This window comes from Anopheles moucheti, chromosome 2, assembly GCF_943734755.1.
Source record: "Anopheles moucheti chromosome 2, idAnoMoucSN_F20_07, whole genome shotgun sequence".
NCBI classification, from domain to species: Eukaryota; Metazoa; Arthropoda; class Insecta; order Diptera; family Culicidae; genus Anopheles; species Anopheles moucheti.
The window spans coordinates 40521067-40546793 of record NC_069140.1 but is presented as its reverse complement, the minus strand read 5'-3'; the positions used below and the strand labels follow the sequence as shown (position 1 = coordinate 40546793).

General features: G+C 46.9%; 1 protein-coding gene across 1 annotated transcript in view; it reads left to right on the top strand.

Moving 5' to 3' along the window:
* LOC128298421 (rho GTPase-activating protein 100F) overlaps window positions 1-25727 on the top strand; it is a 51613-nt gene that overhangs the window by 12626 nt on the left and 13260 nt on the right. Inside the window, exons 2-11 of the mRNA XM_053034171.1 lie at window positions 10867-11157; window positions 13256-13378; window positions 13484-13621; window positions 16590-18653; window positions 20468-20742; window positions 20815-20972; window positions 21043-21122; window positions 21199-21427; window positions 24539-24969; window positions 25488-25599. Of these exons, the coding sequence (XP_052890131.1) occupies window positions 10867-11157; window positions 13256-13378; window positions 13484-13621; window positions 16590-18653; window positions 20468-20742; window positions 20815-20972; window positions 21043-21122; window positions 21199-21427; window positions 24539-24969; window positions 25488-25599 (3901 nt within the window). The remainder of the gene's footprint in view (window positions 1-10866; window positions 11158-13255; window positions 13379-13483; window positions 13622-16589; window positions 18654-20467; window positions 20743-20814; window positions 20973-21042; window positions 21123-21198; window positions 21428-24538; window positions 24970-25487; window positions 25600-25727) is intronic.

Genomic DNA, 25727 nt, shown 5'->3' with positions numbered 1-25727 from the left:
CGACGCAATCTCTGTCCATTTGCGCCGGAAATCCTCTACAGTCGAATCGGGACCCACTGGTGGTAGGTACACGGAGCAGAAAACGATGCCACGCATCTCGACCACGACGAAGCGATCCCGTCGATTCTCGATAATGCGTTGGATGGGGTACCTTCCTGTCGATACTGCTGCCACATTGCCCGTCGGATCCGCAACCCAGTTGCCGTTGTTCTCGGGGATCCGGTATGGGTCCGAGATCAGCACTATGTCGCAGCCTTCCGATCGGGCCGTTTGCAGCAGCATGTCCTGGGCCAGCTGGCTGTGGTTGAGGTTCTGCTGGAGTACCTTAACCATTGCAGGGCCGGCTGGTGACCCCTCCTCCTACTTGGCGGCAGTTGCGCTGGCCGAACGAGTGTCCGATTGCGTCCGGGCCCTTGCAGACGAGACATTTCCGCTCCTTAGTGCACGGTCCAGAGTGCTTAGGCTCAGCACATCGATGGCATCTGCTGGACCGATCCTTGCCGCGGCAATTGGTGGCGATGTGGCCAAACTCATAGCATCGGTAGCACTGGCGCTTCGTCTCCACCTTCCGGAGTCTGCAGCACCGACTCAGCCCGATGACGTGCTGCGTCTGCAGCACCTCCTCCGTCGCGGCCACCTCTGGGCAACCGAAGAACGCGACCAACGTACCGTAGTTCGACTTTACGGTCGTGACCTGATCCGCGTAGATGGTTACTCCCAAGGCGGTGCTAATGTCCGTGGCGATGTCCTCTTTAGAGCAGCTGGGCGGGATGTTTGTGCAGGTGAGCCGAACAGTGGGGGTCCGCGGACGGGCTTTCGCCTTGCCGTCGAGCGCCGCGGACACCTTTCTCCACATGTCCAGAGTTTCGGTGTGGGTCTTGCAGGACAATTCCAAGAGAAGATTCCCTTGGAAGTTGGTCCGCACTCGCTCCACAACCTTCCTGTCGTCGCCAAGCTTCTCCTTTACTACGCGCAATATCTCGTCCGGCGTGGTGTCATTAATCGCCTCCAACTCCAGGGCGTCCGGGACTCGATACGCGCGTTTCTTGGGCTGCGTCGGTGGCTGATGGTGCTCCGGCTGCTGCTGATGTTGTTGACCAACTTCTGCCGCTGCCTGCTGCTTTCGCTGCTTCTTCCTCATCCGCCGTTTAGCTTGCTTGCTGAGGACCTTCGTCCATCCGGATTCCGGTTCTTTTGGATGGTCCTCCTGTTGTCCGTTCTCGTTTGCCTTATTTTTGTTCCTGGTCCGTCGCCGTTTGTTGGTTTCGTTTGTGTTTGTTTGTTCGTTTTCGACTATTGCGTTTTCGACTATTGTGGTGTTGTGTTGGTGGTCTGGTGTGCTGGTCGGGGCGTCCGTTCCAGCATTGGATGTTGCTGTTGTTGTGGCGAAAATGATGTCGTTGGCGACGTCCGTATTCCGTTGTTTTTGTACCTGTTTGAAGATTTTCAGCTTCGACAGGATTTCCATATTTGCTTGGATGAGGATGGTAGCCAACTGCAGTTCGCTCGCCGTCGTCTCCACTGTGGCGCTGAGGAGTGGGAGCGTCGTGAGAGGCTCGGAAGGCGACCGGGCTTCCATGTAGGTAGACTTCGAATGTTATCCTTGTGCAGGGCAAAGGGAAAGGCGAGAAGGGCACAGGAAGGCAAGAATAAGATTGTAGGTAGGGTCACGGTATCGATGTCCTCGTCGTCTGCGTAACTTTGCCGAAGATGGTCGGCAATGGTTGAGCATTTGCATTTGTTTGTTTTTTTTTGGGGCGAATGTGAATGTCACGCAAATAGCTGTGGGCATCTCGTGACACACGCGCTGCACACACGCTCACGGACGCGCACGCAACACTCCATTTTGAAGTGCACACACACACACACACACACACACACGCTGCTGGGAAAGGATACACGATTTGCTCGCATTACTACGAAATGGTTGATGGGGTGGGAGATAGTGGTGGGAGTTGTTCAGCTCCACCAACACTCACATAGCCATACGGGTTGAGAGTAACACTCACCTTCGGAAGTGCGTAGTGGTGTTGGTGCCCGAAGTCCCCGATTGACAGCTCTGTTTAGCTCAGGAACTTTTCGTGCAAGCCATTCTCCGCTCGTGTAAGATGCAGAAAAGGATACAACTCCAGTCGCCACTGTATTAGAGTGTCCTTTGGACGAGTGACGAGAGAGAGGGAGAGAGAGAGAGAGAGATTCCTTCCAGTCCTCCAAATGAGTGGACGCACGATAGAAAGAGAGAGAGAGAAAACGTCGTCTCGTCGGTGGTGTTGGTGGGTGTTACTGTAACCGAATGCGGCCGTGGTTTTTCAGAGCTTCGGCTCGTAAAGCACACACGCGATATTTCGTGTCCCAGGCGCCGACCACCCCAACGAACTCCATTGTCATCCTCCTTCCCCTTTCCCCTGTTCCCCAAATGTTTCCACCGTCGATGTGTGGGTATGGCCGAGAATACATCTCTCTACCCAGAGCTGTTCTGCCGATGGTTCATCCACTCTCGGTCGGTCGGTCGGTCAGGTTCTAAGTGCCGGAGCGTGTACGCGGCCATATTTGACAAGGGTGCAAACCCCATCCCGTGTTTGCGGTTTCTGGTGTTGCCTCAAGACCGAACCGAACACACGGTCAGGTTCTGTGCTCCACTGCCACAGTAACTGCAGTTCCCTGTCCGTCCAAGGAAACCGTGCGAGGGAAACGGCAGACTGTGTGTGCGTGTGTGTGTGTGTGTTTCCAAATTCCAAAGAAACAGCGGGACCAAACAGGATTCCGCCTCACCGAAAGTTCCTTAACCGCGCGGTGTGAAGGTGACCCATTTGCGGAGGTGACTCCGCAAAACGAGCGGACCGCAACTGTTTGGCATCTTGTGCCACTGATGCCTTGTGTCTCCGATGTAACGGAAAGAAAATCGGAACATTTCTAGCAGCCTACCGCGTGTACCTGCGAGTGTGAATGTGTGTGCGTGTTCGTGTGTGTGTGCGTGTGTGCCAACAGTTGTGCAGTTTTGTTTGTTTGTTTGGTTGGGTGCTGTGCGTGAGTAATGCACGTGAGCCGTACTCACTGTGTGTGCCAGAATAAGCAAAGTCAATGTCAGCTGCAGTGCGGACAGGGCGGGCAGGGCTACTGGGTGTAGCGCGCAACAATCGTGCACAAGTGTTTAGTGCAGACATCAACTAGAGGGGGCCAACTTACGACAGGAAACGTAACCAAAAATAAAAAATCCCAGCAACGACATATCAACGCAGTGCTCAGTAAAGTAGTGGATCGTAGCAGAATTGTAGCGGACAGATAAAATTTACTAAACCCATTAAGCTAAAGCAAAGTGAATAGGCGTGTGTGTGTGTGGGGGTGTATGTGTTTTGCAAAGGCACACACAAGGGCAAATACGTTTAATCGTTCGAAATAAGGTGAAGGACGAGTGCTATTACTACGGTTAAATGTGCGATAGTGCCACCACTGGATGCTTTTTCACGCGGAGCAGCAAGGTGAGGGTGGTTTTTTTTTGTTTATTTGGTGAAGAAATGGTTCCAGCGTGTTCCAGCGTGTACTTCAAGAGCTCCGTTCAGGGTTTACCAAATTTCATTTGCGCCTCTGAAAAGTGTCTGAAAATTACTACTAATGTTCGCTCTGCGTTTGCTTCGCCGTTTTGCATTATTCATCCAATTTTCCTACACGAGATTGCTGATACGGTCGAAACCGTCGTGGAAGGGGTTTGTAAAACCGTAACCGTGTGTGGGTTGTGGGTGTGGGTGGCCATAGAACGGTGGGGGGGGGGGGGGAAACTATGCCAGTGTGTGACACAGTCACGCACCTTCAGCATCGTGTTAGCGTTTGGAGCTCACGCACACAAACAGCAGCGTCCGTCAAGCGATCCTTTGCGGGTCGCTCTCGTGAGCGAAAGGACACTAGCTTAGAACGAGACCATAACCATATTCTGAGCGTTGTGTGTTTGTGTGTGTGGTGATTATGCGATTTGTGCACATAGTGTGTATGAGCAGTTCGCTCTTTCGCGTGCTCTCGGCGGTTTTCAAACGAAAAACGTTCCACGAGTGAGCGACGGTGCGCGCGATTTTTCCCATTTTCCATCAGCGTGCGTACGTATGCAGGGCATGGGCATGTTGTGTATCTGCGTGCGTGTGTGTGTGTGTTGGAGGAAAAGCGTGGAAATTCCCGTAGCTCTCTAGCGCGCTTGCGTGTGTTCGTGTGCCGTCCGCAGAGACGGCAATGATGACAGCGCGAGGACGACGATGACGGTTTCTATTCAACAGTGGAATTTTCATTCACACCACAATCCGCTACCACCATCATCGCCACCAGCATTGCCTGCTGCGCCGCCATAACACTGTCCCTAAACGAATGTGTTACACGGTGTACACATGTTCAGCTTATGTGTCACGAATCGTGCTTTTTTTAGTTGTTGTTGGGGATGCTGGTGTTATTTTTTTACTGTTTCGCAATGAGTAATGTAAAAGTATCCATACTCGTATCGTTCGCGATGCAAAATGTTTTCCCCGTACGGAATCAGTGGCAGTGGTCATGGCTGTTCGATGTATGAGTATTTTTATTCATGCAGAACGGCCAGCTCATAACGGTTAAATCTATTAAAATCTTAATCTAAAGTACAACTCACATTAGTTTGAAGATATTTCCTTCTCAGAACAGCGGAGGGGTACCTTATTCCGGGTGTACTCGGCCGACGGTCACATGTTGGGAAATGTTGGGAAAATCTTTTGGCAAATTGGGCTACCTATTTCAAATTTATTAGCTGTTTCGCAAGTCCTGTCCCATGAAAGGGCGTAGCCGAGCTCTGGGAATAGACACTTTTAATTAAAGTTCATTAAAAAAGGTTAGAAATTCATGGAAATGTTGGAAAATACGGAGAAAAGTAATATTAACTTGCTACTTTTCCGATGCTACACCATTTTCACAGCTCTCTATTTTGCCTCATTCGAAGAATAACATCCCGTATTATTAGACATGCTGTATTTCATGGAAAACAAAATGGTCCTTTCTATCGAATGATGGCACACAATCTCACCGGTCCAAGATGTGATAGATTAGTTTTGGACAAACATGGTTCGACTGTGTTTTCTTTGTTTCGTACGATTTGATATGGTTTTTGCGAGAAGGGCACAAATTAAAACAGTATACATAATAGATACTACTTCCACAAATTCCATGGTACTGGAACGAGCCATCTTTAAATGGAATGAAAACTTTGTCGAAACGATTTTAAATGGGAAAAGGTCTGCTTTTAATTGGAACAAAGCCAAATGTACGCTTCTGTCCAAATTAAACCAACACAATAAAGGGAGGCATTTCGGTTCAATGCACCGCTTGGGCGGAACCGCTGGTACATCAACTGCCTCACCGTGATGTCACTGATGATATGGCAAAGTTTTTACCGATGTTCTAGCCAGCGAATGTCGCGGTTTTTTCTAAGCAACTTGTGCACTTGACGGGGCAAAAAGTTGTGACAGTAATTAGGGCTTAAACGTGTTACTGTGCCGGGAGATTACTTAGTACGGCAACCGTAACCGTACGCCACAATGTGGCACTTGACGGATGTTTGGCTGTAAGTCGCGTGAGACGTGTCAGGTGCAATTGCACCAGACACCCGTGACTTGGCGAAACGTTAATGGAAAAGGCTTACAATGTAGGGTTTGAACACATTCTAAACGTTGTGTCATGGTTAGATGATCGTGAGGTTAAGATATCGGTGCACTTAGATAGATGATTAAAGATAATTATTGCAAAGATATTCATAAGTCCAGCAACAGCAGCGTCCGTCAAGCGATCCTTTGCGGGTCGCTCTCGTGAGCGAAAGGACACTAGCTTAGAACGAGACCATAACCATATTCTGAGCGTTGTGTGTTTGTGTGTGTGGTGATTATGCGATTTGTGCACATAGTGTGTATGAGCAGTTCGCTCTTTCGCGTGCTCTCGGCGGTTTTCAAACGAAAAACGTTCCACGAGTGAGCGACGGTGCGCGCGATTTTTCCCATTTTCCATCAGCGTGCGTACGTATGCAGGGCATGGGCATGTTGTGTATCTGCGTGCGTGTGTGTGTGTGTTGGAGGAAAAGCGTGGAAATTCCCGTAGCTCTCTAGCGCGCTTGCGTGTGTTCGTGTGCCGTCCGCAGAGACGGCAATGATGACAGCGCGAGGACGACGATGACGGTTTCTATTCAACAGTGGAATTTTCATTCACACCACAATCCGCTACCACCATCATCGCCACCAGCATTGCCTGCTGCGCCGCCATAACACTGTCCCTAAACGAATGTGTTACACGGTGTACACATGTTCAGCTTATGTGTCACGAATCGTGCTTTTTTTAGTTGTTGTTGGGGATGCTGGTGTTATTTTTTTACTGTTTCGCAATGAGTAATGTAAAAGTATCCATACTCGTATCGTTCGCGATGCAAAATGTTTTCCCCGTACGGAATCAGTGGCAGTGGTCATGGCTGTTCGATGTATGAGTATTTTTATTCATGCAGAACGGCCAGCTCATAACGGTTAAATCTATTAAAATCTTAATCTAAAGTACAACTCACATTAGTTTGAAGATATTTCCTTCTCAGAACAGCGGAGGGGTACCTTATTCCGGGTGTACTCGGCCGACGGTCACATGTTGGGAAATGTTGGGAAAATCTTTTGGCAAATTGGGCTACCTATTTCAAATTTATTAGCTGTTTCGCAAGTCCTGTCCCATGAAAGGGCGTAGCCGAGCTCTGGGAATAGACACTTTTAATTAAAGTTCATTAAAAAAGGTTAGAAATTCATGGAAATGTTGGAAAATACGGAGAAAAGTAATATTAACTTGCTACTTTTCCGATGCTACACCATTTTCACAGCTCTCTATTTTGCCTCATTCGAAGAATAACATCCCGTATTATTAGACATGCTGTATTTCATGGAAAACAAAATGGTCCTTTCTATCGAATGATGGCACACAATCTCACCGGTCCAAGATGTGATAGATTAGTTTTGGACAAACATGGTTCGACTGTGTTTTCTTTGTTTCGTACGATTTGATATGGTTTTTGCGAGAAGGGCACAAATTAAAACAGTATACATAATAGATACTACTTCCACAAATTCCATGGTACTGGAACGAGCCATCTTTAAATGGAATGAAAACTTTGTCGAAACGATTTTAAATGGGAAAAGGTCTGCTTTTAATTGGAACAAAGCCAAATGTACGCTTCTGTCCAAATTAAACCAACACAATAAAGGGAGGCATTTCGGTTCAATGCACCGCTTGGGCGGAACCGCTGGTACATCAACTGCCTCACCGTGATGTCACTGATGATATGGCAAAGTTTTTACCGATGTTCTAGCCAGCGAATGTCGCGGTTTTTTCTAAGCAACTTGTGCACTTGACGGGGCAAAAAGTTGTGACAGTAATTAGGGCTTAAACGTGTTACTGTGCCGGGAGATTACTTAGTACGGCAACCGTAACCGTACGCCACAATGTGGCACTTGACGGATGTTTGGCTGTAAGTCGCGTGAGACGTGTCAGGTGCAATTGCACCAGACACCCGTGACTTGGCGAAACGTTAATGGAAAAGGCTTACAATGTAGGGTTTGAACACATTCTAAACGTTGTGTCATGGTTAGATGATCGTGAGGTTAAGATATCGGTGCACTTAGATAGATGATTAAAGATAATTATTGCAAAGATATTCATAAGTCTTAAGCTTTTTTTCAAATAATAATAAATATTTTTTTTCAATTATTAATGTCTCAACAATTAGATAAAACAGGAGAAAACCCATCCCGCACAATTTAAAAACAATATACTAAACAAACGTTAGTTTTCTTATTAGAATTTTTGAACAAAGGGACAGCGTCTCAAGCTGTTGAAGTTGTATGTTTCAATCCTGCATTCTTATCTGTATATTTGAAAATTTAGTCGAAACGGTCTGGGCGTTCTAACGAAAAAATAATAATAAATGGATCAGACCGGAAGGCTTGACTTCTAAAACGTTTCAATTTTTTAGTTTCCATTTTCAAAATTCACACAATATTTATAAACTATTAAGAAACCAAACTAGAATTCATTGATTAAATGATAGTTCTAGGGATAAAAGGAAAATTATTAATCACTTTCTAACATAAATTTATACACCTTTTCTATTAACTGTAAAGCGACGATTTAGTTGTCATTAATTGACATAAAATTCGCATAAACCCACCTTATGGTCATGTAGAGTCCAAAATTCAAGAATAAAAAACAAAAACTGATGGCTTAGAGACTAAACCTGATGCTCGCTGTCAAAAATTGATGATTTCGAGACAAAATAAAGTGACAAGCATTGTATGAACTGTATATCAGATAAATAAACCTTACTTTGGAGCCTTTTATGTTACACGATTTCGATGAGTTATTCTAAGGGCGAATCAATAGGCCAAGAAATATGGTCTGATTGTTCTTTATAAATGAATCAAAGATAAACCGCAGAGACGGATAAAAAATGCATGTAAAAATATTAATGGCAGAGAGTTGCATGCCATATTTTATGAAGAACATTATCCAACTGATATAGTTTTCAACAGTTCTTCGTTGAAGTTCCAACACATCTTCTAACATAACTATGCCGCATTGGTAAACAAATATAAATTGGAATATAAAACCAACAGTATGCGTCGACGAGTTTCCATCCTCAGTGTGTAAATCCTTTTTGTGAGTAATTAAAATGTTTTACATACAATCTTGAACAGCTCCGAACCGGCACCAGACGACGTTACAGAAGACCCAGAGATAAGGGATGGTGGAAGAATGTGTCAACATTCATTTAACGCGCGCATGTGTGTGCACAGCTGTCCATTCAATATTTATTCAGCCAACCCATGTATGTGTCGGGGCTCTGTCATTTTTCGCCTTGTTTTCGAAACATAAAAGACGACGACGGTTGCTGCTGCTGCTGCTGATGATGGTGATGATGATAATGATAGTGCTAATAGCATGGTGCCAACTAACCCAGCACACCCAGCGTAGCATTTTCTCCCAAATCAGCCACAAACTTACGCTTCCCGGTATGGTTTGCACCGGTCGACATCCTATCCCACAACAACAAAAAAACCTGTGGCCCAACGGAATGAGACACGCGAGCACGGTACCATTCACGCCACTCCCGGCTCGCGCGCACGCTTCCGAGGTTGCTCGTGCTCAAGCGTTTCGGGTGCCGCATGTTTGCTGGTGCAGATTAGATAGTAATTGAATCCGGAAAAGTATCCCAATTAGAGGACGTTTAAGCGAATTAGCAATTCAAATCACGGTCACCCCATGCTTTTCCGGTGGCTGCATTTCGGTGGGTCCAGTTTCTCGGGCTGGCCATCTGTCGGAACCATTGCCCCCCTCAGGCGCTCAGGTCCAAACTTGCACTGTGTGAGAGGAAATTCAATTTTACCTTGATGCCTGATGTGGGTCCAACGCTGGGAGGGCCATCGCGGCGACTGTTTGTTTAGGCTCGTTAGCAGATGGTTTCCCGATGGCATAAAACCAAAACTTCCGTAAACGCAACCCACCGGCAAACGTTCAGTGCGGCCGCTTAGCAAAGCGCTAAAGGTCGCGCATTGGTCGGGCGAACGCCGTACGAGCACTTTCACCGTGCATGTCAAAGCGGGCCCCAGATTGGGCCGATAACGGGAGGCACTCGATGGTGAATGAACGACAAGAAGCTAAGTGGATGAATTTAGTGCGCCGTGTGCAGTGTGCTTCCGTGCCTCTTGGACGTCAGTTTGGGCTGGGCACGTCGCGTAGAACGCTTCCGAAAGCGCTTGGCTACGCGATCGCATCATTCGCTGGAACGAACATTACGCTCTTGATTGCTTTAATTGGGCATTATGGTGCGTTTTATCGTTTCGTGGAAATGGTACATCATTGTGCCATCGATTGTGCACCTTTTGCAAAGGACCCTCGTCACGGGTAGGGCTGTACTGTGATTGAAAAATGAATAATACAAAATTACTTTCTTGAAAGAATACCAAAAAAAAAAAAACGCTACACAAAGTGCCAACGGAAGCAAACAACCGACGAGACTCTTAAGCAAACTTGTTTTGCAGAAGAAAACGGGCCTCTCTTTAGACGAAACGGCAAAGACAGTAGTTGAAAGCGATAGCACACACAAGCGAAAAAAAAAGCGGCGTGGGAAAACAAAATGGTAGAAACCCCATTTTGAAACATGCAATCTGCCTTTCAACGGCCGCTGTCAGTGAGAAAAAGGTGATCATGTAACGGCCAACCATCCATCGTTTGACGGTGGTGAAAGTGAACTTTTGAGCTACAGAGGCGAAAGGGAAAAACACATTTCCCCCGTTGCATTAACGGCCATTTCTTTTCCTTTCTTTGCTACGATATGCCGGACCGGGTCGAGAGGGTTGCGCGCGAACCGGGAATTGTTTGCGTGACGGGGTGCTGAATTATTAATCATCGATTGTGTTCATCGCGCTCGGCTGGAGCATCGTTTCGGCACTCGAAGGATGCGAAACGAAGCTTTCCTTCCATGAGGTGCTGCAGCACTGGAGGAAGGGTGTGAATTTTCAATACATTCGTTCGCGATTTCCGACCTGTTTTTTTTCCAACCACCGTAAGACGATTTTCCCGAGGGCTCGTCGATAGCGTTCATTTACGAGAGCTTACCGGAGCCGAAGAAAAAGCCGCGTGAAAGTGGAATGGAGTTTATTTCCCTATTTAGAAGTGAGTGGGTAAAATATACTCTAGCCGGAAGGAGACGGAAGACCGTGGGAGAAATAGGACATTTGTATACATTTTACCATCATGATAGGCTTAATACGACACTCCCGTATTCCACGGTTCGGGCTTTGCCATCAATGCTGACGGTATCACTTTTTTTTTCGTTCGCAGGAAAATGGAAGATCTGTGCCTGACCTCACTGCAAGCCCCGGGCGGGCACCGCCGGGTCCGATGCCTTCCCACCAGGCGCAGGCACTCCAGCAGCAGCAGCAACACCAGCAGCAACAGCAGCAGGGCCTGCAGGGACACCATCAGCAGCAACAGCAGCAGCGACAGGGTTCGAAGGAACCGGTTCTGCTGCAGGGTGACTTCCGGAAGGTGTCCGGCATCAGTTCGGAGATCTTCCGGCAGATTGAGGCTGTGGAAAATGACCACGATCCGAGCACCGCGGCCGCTTTGGAGGTAAGTGTTTAGATAGATAGATAGCATCCATTGGCGCTGGTTGGAACGGAACGATGTGTACGAGAGACGATCATAACGTGGAGGATTGCGAAGCGAAAAGGTCGTGTGGCTATATTTAGTTAGTAAAGTACCGCAACCGGAAGTAATGCGAGCCTTTGTTTCACAAGGGTTTCCATGTGGTATAGCAACACATTATGCGTACAAATTGTATAATAATACTCATAAAGGTCATCAAATTGTTTATTATGTGAATAACATACTGATAACACCGTAAGCAATACATCGACATCTACGCATTACGAGTGTTTGATGATCTATACATTGAGCCTTAAGTATTTAAATTTTCTTCCTTGGTTTTTCTGTGTCAAATTACATTAAATTTCTCTAATAGCTATAATTAACTTTGCTTGGTTTATCCCAAGTTGTGTGTCATTATATGCATATTCTAAGTGCTTTAATGTAATATACTCGAGCTTACTTTTGTGAAGTACTGGGCGCCTCCATTGATACTGTGTTTTGCTAAACTTTTATCTTTCGACACAGCTCGGAATGTAGTAGCAGAAATGGTATATTGTTTCTAAATATACACTTACCGTTAGGCACAAATCAGATGTTAAGCTGTTAATTCCACCGTGCAGTTGAATATTTACTTGCTAACATTTCAGAACTACTAGGCGCCTCCATCGATATTGTGTAACGTTTAACATTTTTTAAACTTAAATTTAATTTAAAAATTTAATATCACGATAGTATTGAATCTATTTGCAAACATCTTTTCGCTGAAAGGTAGCCAAACCAATTGTGGATATTTTATTACTTTTTAGGTGAATTTGCTCGCGCTTGTGTTTGTAAAGTACTGGGCGCCTCCATTGAATAGGGTTTTGTTATGCCTTTTCACATTTACCCAATACTACGCAATATCCAAAGAAATATTGGATTTTGTTAATACTTTTTAACACATTTGCTGTATGATAAGCATATATCAGATATGAAGCAGTACCACATGTCTGCCATGGTCTATTTTAAAAGCACCAATGAAAGCAATCAATATTGTTGAATAAATATGCAGTTTTGATAGTTTATTTTAATATGTTTAAGAAATCTATACTAATCATCTGTTGATTTTTGAATCTGTTTATTAGCACAAAGTACGAAAAGGGCAGAAAATACAAAAATAATCTTTAAAACACTTATAAATTAGACGTATAAATCAACCAAAAACCAACAAACTCGAATAAATAAATATGTTTGAGCGTGATACACATCAACACAACATTTTACATTAGAAAACCATGCTCAATCATCGCCTAGCAGATTTTAACCTAAAACAACATTTAAAACATCAGATCAAACCATAAAAACATAACGGGATAGAACTTGTTTTTGAAACAAAAGCAAACCCATCCCTTCCGGGTCGAGTGGTGCTTTTATCTCGTCAGGTGAGTTGCGCCATTTTGTGGGCGGAATCCTTGGATCCCTCGCGTTTAAGGGTAACGTTTGTGGCTTGTGTTAAATTTGGCTCATCTCTTTCACTAAACCAAGCTGGATGGCATTTTCCCACATCAAAGCTAACTCAACTTCATGCTCTATTTCGCGAGCGACCGTGTGTTACCGTAGACCGTGTCGGACGCAGACATACTGCCAGTGGTTTGGAGTACCTTCTTTAGAGAACAGAAAAACAGCATGAAATAGTATGATACGCTTCAGCAAAGCAGACTATTGGACGGACGTATCGCGCATAGTGGTGTGCTTTTTTAGCGCATTCCTCAGAAGAAAAACTTCAGCACTCAAGGTCACTGCCTACAAGCATGCTGCCAAGTCGTACAGGCTGTCTGCCTCTTGGCGCACGGTACTGACAGGCTTTTGTGCGTAGCAAAAGTTTAAGATGACACTAATTGAGTTTCGGTGTCTTCGGTGGAACGGGGAAAAGTGAAAAGAAATGAATCTCTCCCTCGGTGACTTGCTCCGCTTCACCGTTCCATTGACGTATTGGATATTTTGCCCACTTCCTATCCCTCGCTCAAACAGTGACTAATGTTGTGTCTCTTTTTTCTTCTTTCCCCCTCCCCTCCCTCCCTTCTTCCCTCGTCTCATTCAGGTGGTGGAGCGAAGGGGCGAAATGATAGTTCGCATCCTGGAACCTCGATGTATGGGCAGTCGGCAGGCCATCGACGCGGGACAGAAGTTCCTCAACAAGAGTGATGCTAGGCACACGGTACAGGTGGGTACGGTTGCGCTTAGGAATGGTGCCGGAGAGAGGGCGGGTTTTATTTAAAGTTTTTCTTTTTTCTCATCCCACCACTCACCACTCTTTCCTATGTCACAGCTGGTAGAGATCGTCAAACGACCGGGCCAGACACTGGGCTTGTACATCCGCGAGGGCAACGGAGCCGACCGGTCGGATGGCGTGTTTATATCTAGGATAGCTTTAGAGTCGGCCGTATACAACAGCGGCTGCCTGCGGGTAAGTACAAAATAGCAGTCACCACCGCTCATGATGGATGGAAATTTCAATTAAACGCCAATTAGCGAAAGAAGTGTGAATGCTTTCGGGCATGAAATAGTATTTATCTGTGTACAGAGATGTACAAATTACAAGACAGGAAAAGGCCCACTCCCCCGTGCACCAACACTGACGACAGAATATTTTTCATCAAGAAATATTAAAACCCATCATCGTTTTCGAACAAGCAGTGTGAATCCACAACGAACAAGTTTTCCAGAGCGAAAACTTTAGTATAACAATGAAAATGAAAAATATTTACATTCTTTGTGCGTGCAACGGTGTGAGAATTGGTGGGTTACAGCCTGGATCTGGCTATTTTTAATTAAAACAGCATCAAAAAACGATGCTTTGCTTCGTGAAGCATTCGCATTGTTGAAGATGAATGTGATTAAACATTTCCCTTGGCAACCTAGTTTTAGCTATGGCTACACTCTACCTTAAGGGTCATGATAGTTTTGATGTAAAACTCAATTACTTTGAGCTTGTTCTGGACGGTGTCTTGTTCGAGGGAGTCAAGGGATTTAGTGGATGGAATGGACATTTTCACTAGCTTTTTATTTTCTGCATGGGGCTTAGCAGCTTATTGCTCGATATTTTAACAGTTGGCTAAAATACTCAAAGTTTCTTCAATATTCAGGTGTAGACCAAGAAAAGCAATGCTAAGTAAATAAGTTTACCAATGAATCATTCGTGATTTAGGTGGTAACAGCATCGAAAGTTGTTTTGAATATCTCTGCTGCATCGTTACTTTTATTTGCCATTTAATATCAACTTCAGTTGCTTACTAACCAGTGGTGAGAAAAAAACAACGTTCATTCTGTTAACAAAACCGCCAAATGTTTAAACCGAACATTACAGCACAGAATGCGATTCCCCCTATAATTATTGTTACTGTTTGTGGCGTTTTACATTGAATCCAACTCCTATAAACCATCTTCTCAGTGCCCAGTAAAGATACCGGCCAGGGCCCCAACAAGCAGGCGAATGTGTATGCGCCCGATGCGGACTACCATTCGCACGTTGTAATTGTAGTCAATAATACTATCATTAAGATGGTATAAAAGCATTAATTAAAAGTTTCGCCAGCCAAATGGTGGCTAGTACGACTAGCAGTGGTGTGTACTGGTGAGGAAGACTTTGCGGTTGGCAAGTAGGTGAGCAGAAGCGGTCGATTGGGTATATTGTTGCGATGGTGAGTTTTGTTGTGTGGAACTGTTCCCTTTTTGATGTGGTCACCCGATATCAGCGGAATACAGCAAAAACCTCTCCATTTACTATTTGTGATGTTTCCGGAAAATAGATCCGGAAGAGACGGAATATTCAAAGGGAAATAAAATCTTTCAGAATAAAAACTTCAATGAGACTATTTCGAAGTGTCCATAATATTCCAACAAAATATTTCACCCCCCAAAAACACTCCAATCCAAAAGATGCCTCCAAAAATCGCCATTTGTTTGGGGCTTGTTTCTTTGCCGCTCCCCGGCCGATCAGTAAAAACGACCAGGCGTCTCCATTGGTTGTGGCGTTTTGTTGAAAGGGTTTTTTCCCTACATTTGCGTCCAATCGCATTACGTAATGCATGGTCCCGTCGTATCTTGTTTCCCCTCTACAACCCATCGTGCACCACGTCTTCATGGGACTTCGTAGGCCTTGGTAAAAAAAGAAAATGAATAAACGACGGCATAAGGAAGGAAATGTAATAATCTACCACGCCGCCTATCAGTGCCGGCATTGATGTTGGGTGGAACGGTAGCGAAGGGAACTGATTGGATTGAAGCTGCTACGGCAATCGAAAGATAAATAGAGCTATTACTCGTTACGGGCGCTTTTGCGGAAAGGACATTCATGTTGTTCGCAGAACGGCAGAAGAAAGTGTATCCTTTGTGCATGTGGCAGATGGCCGGACAATTGAATAAATGGTGAGCATGTTCTTTTGATAGTGCTGCTCTTCTGGCCAGCAACGCGGTGGCCCAAAAGTAGCACGATGGGCGAACATGGTTGGATAGAATGTTAGCAACGTGCACTTGCTAGTAGGTTTGTGTAAACTATTCCATTACCGAGTGGCAACAGCAACCAAAGGATCCGTTTAAAGTGAACCCTTTAATAGCGTTACTGCTCAAACAGCACGGCATGCAACGGCTAACTGGTACAACCGTGTGCAAACCCCATTTTCTAATGTATGACACAACGGCCAGGCTCGAGTTAAAACTTGAATGTGAATGTTTGAAGAATGCCACGCGTCAGCAGATGATGACAAAAAAAAACACACACGTCAACAATGTTGCTGAGGCTGTTGATATAATGCAAATACACGCGCGTGTGTATCTGATACACATGTACGTGTGTTAACGTCGCTTTCATAAATAGCCTGACAGGGGGGGTGGCACGAGTTTGAAGGATACTTGAAAAGAAACGTTTTCCTTTTCCATGGTGGAACACGCCAGCAACACCCGCACGAAACCGGCAGGCAAAACAGGAATAAAAAACTGGGCTTCTTTTTGTGCCCCTTTTCAGGGCACTTTTATCGCTCGTCCGAGCTTTGTGGACCCAACGGGCTCAGATCTCCCAGATCTCGCTACGGTTCAGGAATGGATTGTGCTTTTTCTTTGTTTATCATTCCATGAAGTGATAAGACTGTTGCGTCAGAGTGCTTGCAACTGACAGAAGACGAGATGGGGGTTTCTTGAAGAATATTGTATGATAAGCGCCCTTCTTGGAATCGCTAGGATGACGTTACAGTGAAAGGAATATGTTTTCTTTATGCCGGTAAACTTTACACGCCGTCGCCATTCAAACCGAACGTACTGCTGCTCGTGGTAGTGTTCGTAACGCCTGAAATTATGCAATCGGCTTGTCGTTGAAAGCGAATCGCGAATTGTGTTGAGTGTTGAGTTTGTTAACCATTTTACTTTTCTTCCCCCTTCAGGTTGGTGACGAGATTCTGGCCGTGAATTTGGTCGACGTAACGCGGATGTCACTCGACGATGTGGTAATCATCATGTCCATACCGCGCCGTCTCGTGCTGGCCATTCGCCAGCGGCGCGGTAACCGTGGAGCAAACTCGCCCGGTCCGCCGCAGATGTCACGCCCGGAGCAAAAACCACCGCCAGTCGTCGTCATCAAGCGCGACCTGCGGGACGAAGATCTGGACGACTCGGACCGGGCCCCACGTTCCTCACGGTCTTCGCGCGAACGTCGCACCGGCGATGGTCGCGAAATGACGGAGTCACGCTCACGTCTCGGGCTGGGCCTAAACAATTACAGTCCGCAGAGCGAACAGCTCGATCTGTATTATGGCGGTGGACGGGGCCCGGGTGGTCCCGGTTCGGTCGAAACACCCAGCTGGGGCTACAAACCTCCGGCACCGCCGTCATCGGTCATCACGGAGCAACCGAAGGGCATGCACGGTGGCTTTCAGACATCGCACTCCTACTACCAGAATGCCGGCACACTCGAGAGCCTGGCGGAGAAGGTGCACGCGTTCTACCCGTCGGCCACCACCAGCCGTCGTATGTCGGCGGGCCCGGCCGGGGTCGCGATGAGCCAGTCGCATCAGCGTTTCCCGCGCAGCGGTTCCGACCAACATCTGCCGCGCGTCGAGTACGCCGACTATGCTTCCCTGGGGCGGCATCCACTGCTGGCACGGTCCAGCCTGAAGTCGGATCTGGTCGGTGCGGCACCGATCGCTGGTGGCACGCTCGGACGGTACGGTCGGTACGATGCACCACCGCAGCCACGCGGGCCCAAGTACGGTCCGTCGCCGCTGGGTGCGACTGCCTCGCTGCAGCGCCGATCACGCCCCGCCCTTGACTATTCCAGCGACACGGAGGCCACCATCGGACCACGGCCAAGCTACTACTACTACAATCACCCGGCAATGGCGGCCAGCGGTACGATGGGCCGTGGCAGCACGCAGGCACTCGGCGGAGGTCCCGAGTTTGCCAAGTTTAACTCGTTGCCGCGCGAACGGCCCGGTGCCACACGGTTGGGTCTGCGGGGACGCATCGCGGACCGGCTGCAGGACGAGGCGGATGGGAACGTGTCCGCGCCGGAGTACTCGCTGCCGATCCGGCGAGATATTCGCGACCTGCGCAACCGCATCACGGCCAGCCCGTCGATCTTCACGTCCGATGAGTACCGGGCGTGGTTGAGGCGAGCACCGAGCAGTTCGGCTATCTGCGAGCAGATGCGCGCCTCGCGGGACCTGCTCAACCAGCAGCGCGCCCACCGGTTCTCCTGCAGCGCGGAGAACATCCACGACGTGCTGAAGAACACCGAACACATCTACAGCAGCCGTACGGGGCTTGCCGTGGGTGGTGGTGGTGGTGGTGGAGTCGTCGGCGGCACGCTAGATCGGCACTCGATGGCGGCGGGCGGGCCGCGCATGTCCTCGCTGCCGGTACGCTCCCTGTCCTCGCAGCACATCGGCGGACCATCCTCGATACGGTCGCCGAGCGTGCGACGCATGAGGCAGCTGCTGGAGCTAACGCAGGGTGCCGGGGTGGGAGGTGTGCCGGGTTCGGTCGTGGCGGCGCTAACCGGCCATCAGAGTCCGGCACCGACGCCCAGCACGACGCTGCCGAGAGCGCACCGTCAGATAGACATCAATCCGGCGGAGTACACCAAGTACAAGCTGGACAAGCCGGTCGTGGATGCGGTCGGCATGTCGGGCATGCTCTGGATACACCTGCTGGCCGGACGTGGGCTGCGCGCGATGTCCGAAACGTCCCAGATACAGCAGCCGCTCATACGCGATCTGTACTGCGTGCTCGAGTGTGACCGTATCCACAAGGCGCGCACCGTCGTACGCTCGGGCGACCTGCAGTTCGACTGGGACGAATCGTTCGAGCTCGATCTCGTGTGCAACAAGCAGCTGGACGTGCTCGTTTACTCGTGGGACCCGCAGCACCGGCACAAGCTGTGCTATCGTGGAGCGCTTTCGCTCACGACCCTGCTACGACAATCACCGATACATCAGCTAGCGCTTAAGGTGAGTGGAATCTATATTGTCCCGTGATGTGCGCATCGAATAAGAATGAACTCTCGAACGACGTCTGTCAAAAAAGGGGATTGTATAATGCTTGGTTCATTTAGAAATGGGGCACTTCGTTTAATTTATAGTGGCGCCCCCCGGTGGACAAAAATGGAAACTTTTAACAGCGTTTGTTTTGTTTTGCCGATAAATTTGCTAAAAAAAAGATTTGGCAAGGAATCTGCTCATGTGTCTGGAAGTCCAACGTGTTTGAGACAAATAACAATTCGGATTTGTATAAGAATAAGTGTCTTGAGATACATATTTTGCCATTTATGAGGTCTCATCTTGGTCCAGTAATGTTTTCGCCTGATCTAGTAAGCCGCCATTATAGCAAGGACGTACAACGATAATGGTGTGAAATTTATACCAAAACCGCTGAATCCACCAAATTGCCCCCAGTTCCGCGATATTGGGCAATAATGAAACAAAAACTAATGGAAAAGGTTGCATTAACTATGGACATAAAACAAATGAATGAAATGATTAAATTTACTGGCCAGGACAGTGACTGACCGCAGCTGTGCGGCGGTTGATGGGCGGTATCAACAGAAAAGTCGGAAAATTTCTTCGTAAAAGCGAAGTGTAATTCTTTCATATATTTTTAAAATACTAGCTAATCGACCCGGTTACAGGGCTATGCAACAGAACCCCGATATGTATGCAAACTCAAAGATGTTTAAAAACTTAAATTGTGTTTCTAAGTTTCCCTATAAGTTGCCGTTGTTATTTTAATTAGTTTAGTTTAATAAGTTGTCAAATTTCTCATCTCGGGCGACCTTAAGTTTCTTTAAAAAAAACTATTCGGCAATGCATATTCCAAGTCACCAAGTTTCGTTCGTCTCTAAGTCTGATATAGCCATTCATCTTATCTGGACATCTAGCGTCGTGTTTTAGATATTTAGTCATTGCAGTTGATTAGTCCCGAATCTTGGTCAGCTATCATAAATGAAATGTATCGTAAAAATTTACGACACGTCCTGTTTGCGTTCAGCTTCCACCTGGACTGTGATGCCCATATGCATCATATCATTTAAGCATGAATACTCTAAATGACACTTAAGCAGTTCTTGATATTTCTTGCATCAAATTCTACCCCCTGTTGCTTACTATGCATTCCTGCTTTTCGTAGGCATCGCACAAAACTTCCAAAGTCGACGTTTTTATAATTAGAAAATTGCATGTGCCGAAGGCTTCCACATGATTACCCATATTTTTTCTGATTTCTTCCACAGATACATTATATTTGACTCATGCCTTTCCAATAACAGGCATATACATGTTTAGATTTCATACGGCACCATTTTATCATATGTGCCTGATAGTGTATTTCGTAGTAGCGACAGCCCTTATTCAACAGGAACGGTATAAAAAGACATCTGGACCAATCCCTCGTTCCTCCCGGGAACAACTATACAGGTTACGGTTAAATGAAGTTTAAAAAACCCAAAATTAGCCTCAACTCTGGCTCAGCTTGTGTAATGGATATTACATCGAAACCTATGATTCATTCGTACAAAGTTTTTCAATTGGATTAATGGTATAAAAGAAACCCACTGTGCAAAGTGCCCCATTTCTAAATGAACCAAACCTTAGTGAGCACATGAGTGAGTTACTTGCCATGTTATTGCAGATGAGGATAGATCAGAGGTTAATAAATTAATTCCGGAAGGAGTTAGCTTAAGAGTTGACTCTTTAATGTTGCTCACTCGCACTGAATCAACTCATGTTTCCATAATACGGCTTACGTGAATTTTTTCGATTGTCTACAGGTTGAACCGAGAGGCACCATCTATCTGCGACTTAGGCACACAGATCCGTTCCAGCTGTTCCGGCGTCGTGGTCTGCCAAGCCTCCGGGGCAACGTTCCAGCACTGTTCGGTGCTGATCTGGAGACGGTGGTAACGCGAGAATCGAAGGGAGCGCCTGGCTGTGCTCCGGTCCCCATCATACTGCGCCGCTGCGTCGAGGAAGTAGAACGGCGAGGCTTGGACATTATTGGCCTGTATCGTCTTTGTGGTTCGGCCACCAAGAAGCGTTTGCTGAGGTAAGTTTCAGTGCCACCCGCTGGGTTTCAATGTTGGATTTTGATTTTTTAAAAATCGTCGCATCATTACAGAGAGGCATTCGAGCGGAATAGTCGGGCGGTGGAATTGACGCCGGAACACGTGCCCGACATCAACGTCATCACGGGCGTGTTGAAGGACTATCTCAGGGAGCTACCGGAGCCACTGTTCACCAAGTGTTTGTTCCAGATGACGGTGGATGCCCTAGGTAGTGCTGTCGCTCAATGCAAGCCATCCGTACTAATGTGTTTTCCATTCGCTTTCGATTGTCCCCCCGACAGGTGTCTGCCTACCGGATGATCCCGAGGGTAATGCCAAACTTATGCTCAGTATTCTGGACTGCTTGCCGCGAGCGAACAGGGTAAGCTAGAGGGCGATATCGCCAATACACTGATAACTCACGACGCTCACCTTTGCTGTCCGTGTACCGCTTTCAGGCCACACTCGTGTTTCTGCTCGACCATCTGTCGCTGGTCGTGTCCGCGTCCGAGCGGAACAAAATGTCGGCCCAGGCATTGGCGACGGCACTCGGACCACCGCTGATGCTGCACTCGGCGAGCGTCGGCGCCAACGAGGAGATCGATCACGCACAACCGATCGCGGTGCTGAAGTACTTGCTGCAGATCTGGCCCCAGCCGGGTACGGGCCCGGGCGCACCTACTTCAGGTAACGTAATTCTTAAGCGCCCCGCTAGCAAAACAAAAAAAAAAACCACCGTAAAACCACCGCTACCTTCCTTCGTCAAGAAACAATAACCGAATCACAGCTAAACACACATAAAGATTACACACTGTTCGTTTTTCGCTGTTATTCGTTGTGTTGAGCCGTACCCGACCATCCGTAAGCACTACCGTATCATCTTTCTTGTTTGGTTATGTACAGTACCGTACGTTGATGTTGTTGTTCTACTTGAACGCTCAAGTTTTTGGTTTTATTTCGCTCGTTACGCGCATTTCTTTCACTATTGTTGTTCTGGTAGCCGTTCATGTTCAACGCACTAACATTGGTTTTATTACGAAAAATGTGTTTCAGTATTTAAATTGCACTTTACACGTATTCAGTTAAACGACCATGAAGGAGTAGTTATTTTCCGTTAATTTAAAATTCTATTGCAAAGAAGTAACACCATGCAGCTGTTATGTTTGTTGTCAGATTATTTTTATATTTAAATCTCAACTTATGCAGAGGTAACGTACAGATAGATGCGCGCACTTTAGAAGTCGTCGATACGTCCGTCAGAATAATTTGAGTAATTCGGATTTTTTTAAATTTTATTGTACTGATACTGTCATTTTAATCAAATAGCATATTTGACGAGATAAAAGGCCAGGTTAGGTTAAAGTTTTCAAATGTTCTCCAATGTCAAGACCTGCAAAAAATATTGAACCACCAAGAGTAAGAAACAGCTCAAAATGGATGAAGAATAAAATGATATAAGGCCGATACTTTATACTAATAGATGAACAGCAAACAATAGCGCATCAACGGCTTGGTAAAATGCAACTGTTTTATTAAAATGAAATTAAAAATTAGAACTGAAAATTAAACTTTTCGCATATTTTTGTTAACTGCATGCACCATCATCCTTCACTGTTGGCGGCTGTTAAGATAACAACCCCAACGTATGTAGTTAAAGTAGTTAATTCAATTGTTCTGCTTCTAAATGTTTGTTTCATGTTTGTCCGTGTGTTAGTTATAGCAATGAAATATTTCCAGAAGCTGAAGAATGCGTTGTGAAACATTTCTGGGTCTCTTAGTGTAAATTGATTTTTTCGTTGTGTGTATGGCTTACCTAATTGAGTTGGAATGTTATCGCTTACCTCGTTCGTTCCATCTCACCATTCAATTCATTCAGCTACCGGAGTGTGTGTGCGAGAATGGTAAATTGATCCTTACAACAACAACCAAAACCAAAAAAAAACAATAAGAGAAAACAAAAAGAACAACCGAATGATCTACAGAAGCAAGAAAAGATCATCCATCCATTCCGGTGTGGTGCCATACTGTATCGTGCCGCTTTCACGTTCGTTCGCTCGCTCGCCCACTCACTCACACTCATGCTCGCACTCATCGAACCACACGGGCGAAACCCAAACCGGAAGCTGCCACTATTGGACGGTCAACTTCACACACTTGTCACACGAAACACGAAATCCCTCTTGCTCATCGCGGTTCATGTTTAACATCACACGGTCACTGAACGATCCTTTTCCTATCTTTATTACTACCACGCGCAAATCATTTCCTTCTGCTTTTAATGGTAGAGGAATGCACACGTTCTTCTTCCTGACTGGCTGCTCGTTAATGAAAGGAAAAGAGTTGGAGTTTTTTTTTCTTCTTTCTGTTACCATACTTCGACTGTGCACTATAAGATTGGCGCACCGATCGGTTGCGCTCATATTGTCATTTTCGGGAATGCGATGTCATATGAGTTACTCGTAGATGCGTTCACCTGCATTCTGTACTGTCGTCTCACCTGTCTCAGCTGCCTCTAGCAATCCTTCCCCTGTACGCTGTACGTTAATTGCATCGCACTCAAAACCTCATTCGTTTTCAGTTGCGCAATGCCCCGCAAACGTTTTTGGTTAAAATCTCTTTAACGGATGCCGGGAAACTTTTAAGTTGGTTTTTCTTTTACATTTTCTAACCTTTTTTTTGAGTTTTTGTTTTGCAAAACATAGCGATTGGATTATCAGTAACAGCTCCACTAAAGCGGATCATTTTCACGGCATTCACTCGAAAACAGTACACGAGGCTCTCAAACTACACACGAGTGTACACACACACACACACACTCACACACACCAGCACACCTGTTTGAAGGGAGTTTGATTTGGTGGTGGAGAGGGGGGTATTCCAACCACCCCCAACGTTCTCCCCTTCCCACTATACCACCACACCTTCACACCGTCGATGCGAACACTGAGCGTGAGTGAGTGAGAAAGAGCTGAGATCCCGGAAGGAGAGAGGACGCAAAATGGACGCCTTCTGTAGGTTGATGGCTGGAGCTGCAACCCTGCGGACGATGCCGTCCATCCGGATGTTGGACGTTTCTGCGTGTTACCATGTTGTTTTGCGTTTGTGCTTTCCGTTCTTACATGCAATGCATTGTGTCATGTTGTCGTTTCCCCAGTAAGACTAGCTGTGTGTATGTGTTGCCCTCCTCTTAGTACACGTCTATCCATAGCCGAGATGTTTGTTTGCTTGACCCAATGTACGTGTGTGTGTGTGGATATGTGTCGCTGTGTTTGTATGTCCCTCGTAGTTGGCAAATTTGGTAGGGCAGATCACACCGAATAGAGTGCAGCAAGGACACGCATGACTTGACGTGGTTTGACGATCGCCATTGATCGGTATGGAGAGACGGTCGTGACGTGCGTGAGAAGTATGATGTCATCACTGTGCCCAACGCATGTGTACAACCCTTGTGACTCGATGTGCCTCAATATGCTCCTTCTATCTATTCCCCTTTCTTTCCCGAGTTCTACTCACCTCAGAACCCCCCCCCCCCTCCATTGCTGGGTGAGTGTATCTCCCAGCAAGCTTTATCCAGCAGTTCCACCAATACCTACCCATTTCCGTTACCAAAACTCCCCCTCCGTGCTATCCACTACCCTTCCGCTGCGTCGTTTGTACCTACCACGGTTATTGCCGAATAGCAAAAGCGCGATACTAACAAACCGCCGACAAAGACAACCACACTGATGAAGCCAAACTGTTCTTCTCAACACCGAACTCGCAATATCTCGTGGTTAATTCAGAGTCCTATGTAGACAGGTCGGCGCGGCGAGCCAGTCGAGCCGCGTGGAAACAAAGCCAGTGCGTTGCCAGCGGGCAAATCGGCGGCGGTGGTGGCATCGCCGGGGCTGCAGCTGGGCAGCAGCATCAGTCACCGCAGCAGCAGCAGCTCCAACATCCAGCATCAGCTGCACAGCAGCAGCAGCACCAACTTGGCGGCGGCCACCAGCTCCATCAGCTCCAGCATCAGCCGCAACCCGCACGCCCTGGCCAGCAGCAGCAGCAGCAGCAACATCCAGTCGTCGGTACCACCGTCTATACAGCCCCGTACAGCAGCCAACAATCCATCAACCACCTCCTCAACGCTCGGTCAGCATCTGCTCTCAGCCACTCCCAGCACTCTTCAGTATCAATCAGTAGTGGCTCAGTTAGCTCAATCGCATCGAGCCTTGCAACAAGCGGGCCAACAGGTAACCAAATCAAGCACACGTACCCCAAGCGAAAGCGAACCCCAACCGTACAGAACCGACTACTAATACTGCTACTACAGCCTACTACCCACTACTACTATTACCACCACTACTACTACTATGAAACCTACTCTCTCTCTCTCTCTCCGCTCTCCGTTTGGCCGTGTGTGGACACTGGCCACTTACTGCTCGAGTACGATAAAAAAAAAACCACCCGTTACACCCCCACGTACACCACTCACACAAACCACAACCCACAAGCATACAGCAGTAGACACAAACATACATACACATACCAACACTGACACAGTTTGCCATCCTTCTCATGGCCGTAGCTGCCGGCTTGTTTTTTTCGTTGGCATCGATCGCATTTTTTCTTTGCGTATCTGCTCGAATCTCGAGCAACGCGCGCACCCTATCGACAGACACATGCGCGGCTGTTTCGATGTGAGTGCCCTTCCTAATAGCAGGTTTGTTTTCGGACTCGTTTTTTTCTTCTTCTCTTATTTACAAAACAGCCCCATCAATCGGAGGTCTCAGCGGGCTTGGTGGAGCGCGTCCAATCGCCACATCACGCCACACCCTCCCCAAGCTCTAGTTCCACTTCGTCCGCGTCCGGTTCTGGGTCGGGTAGGTACAATGAACAGGTTCACCCAGTGAGGTGGGTCTGAAGTCTGATAAAATCTATCAACGCAATGACTGACTCTAAATCATTACTTTATTCTTTCTTCTGATACTTTTAAAATTCAGCTAAATTT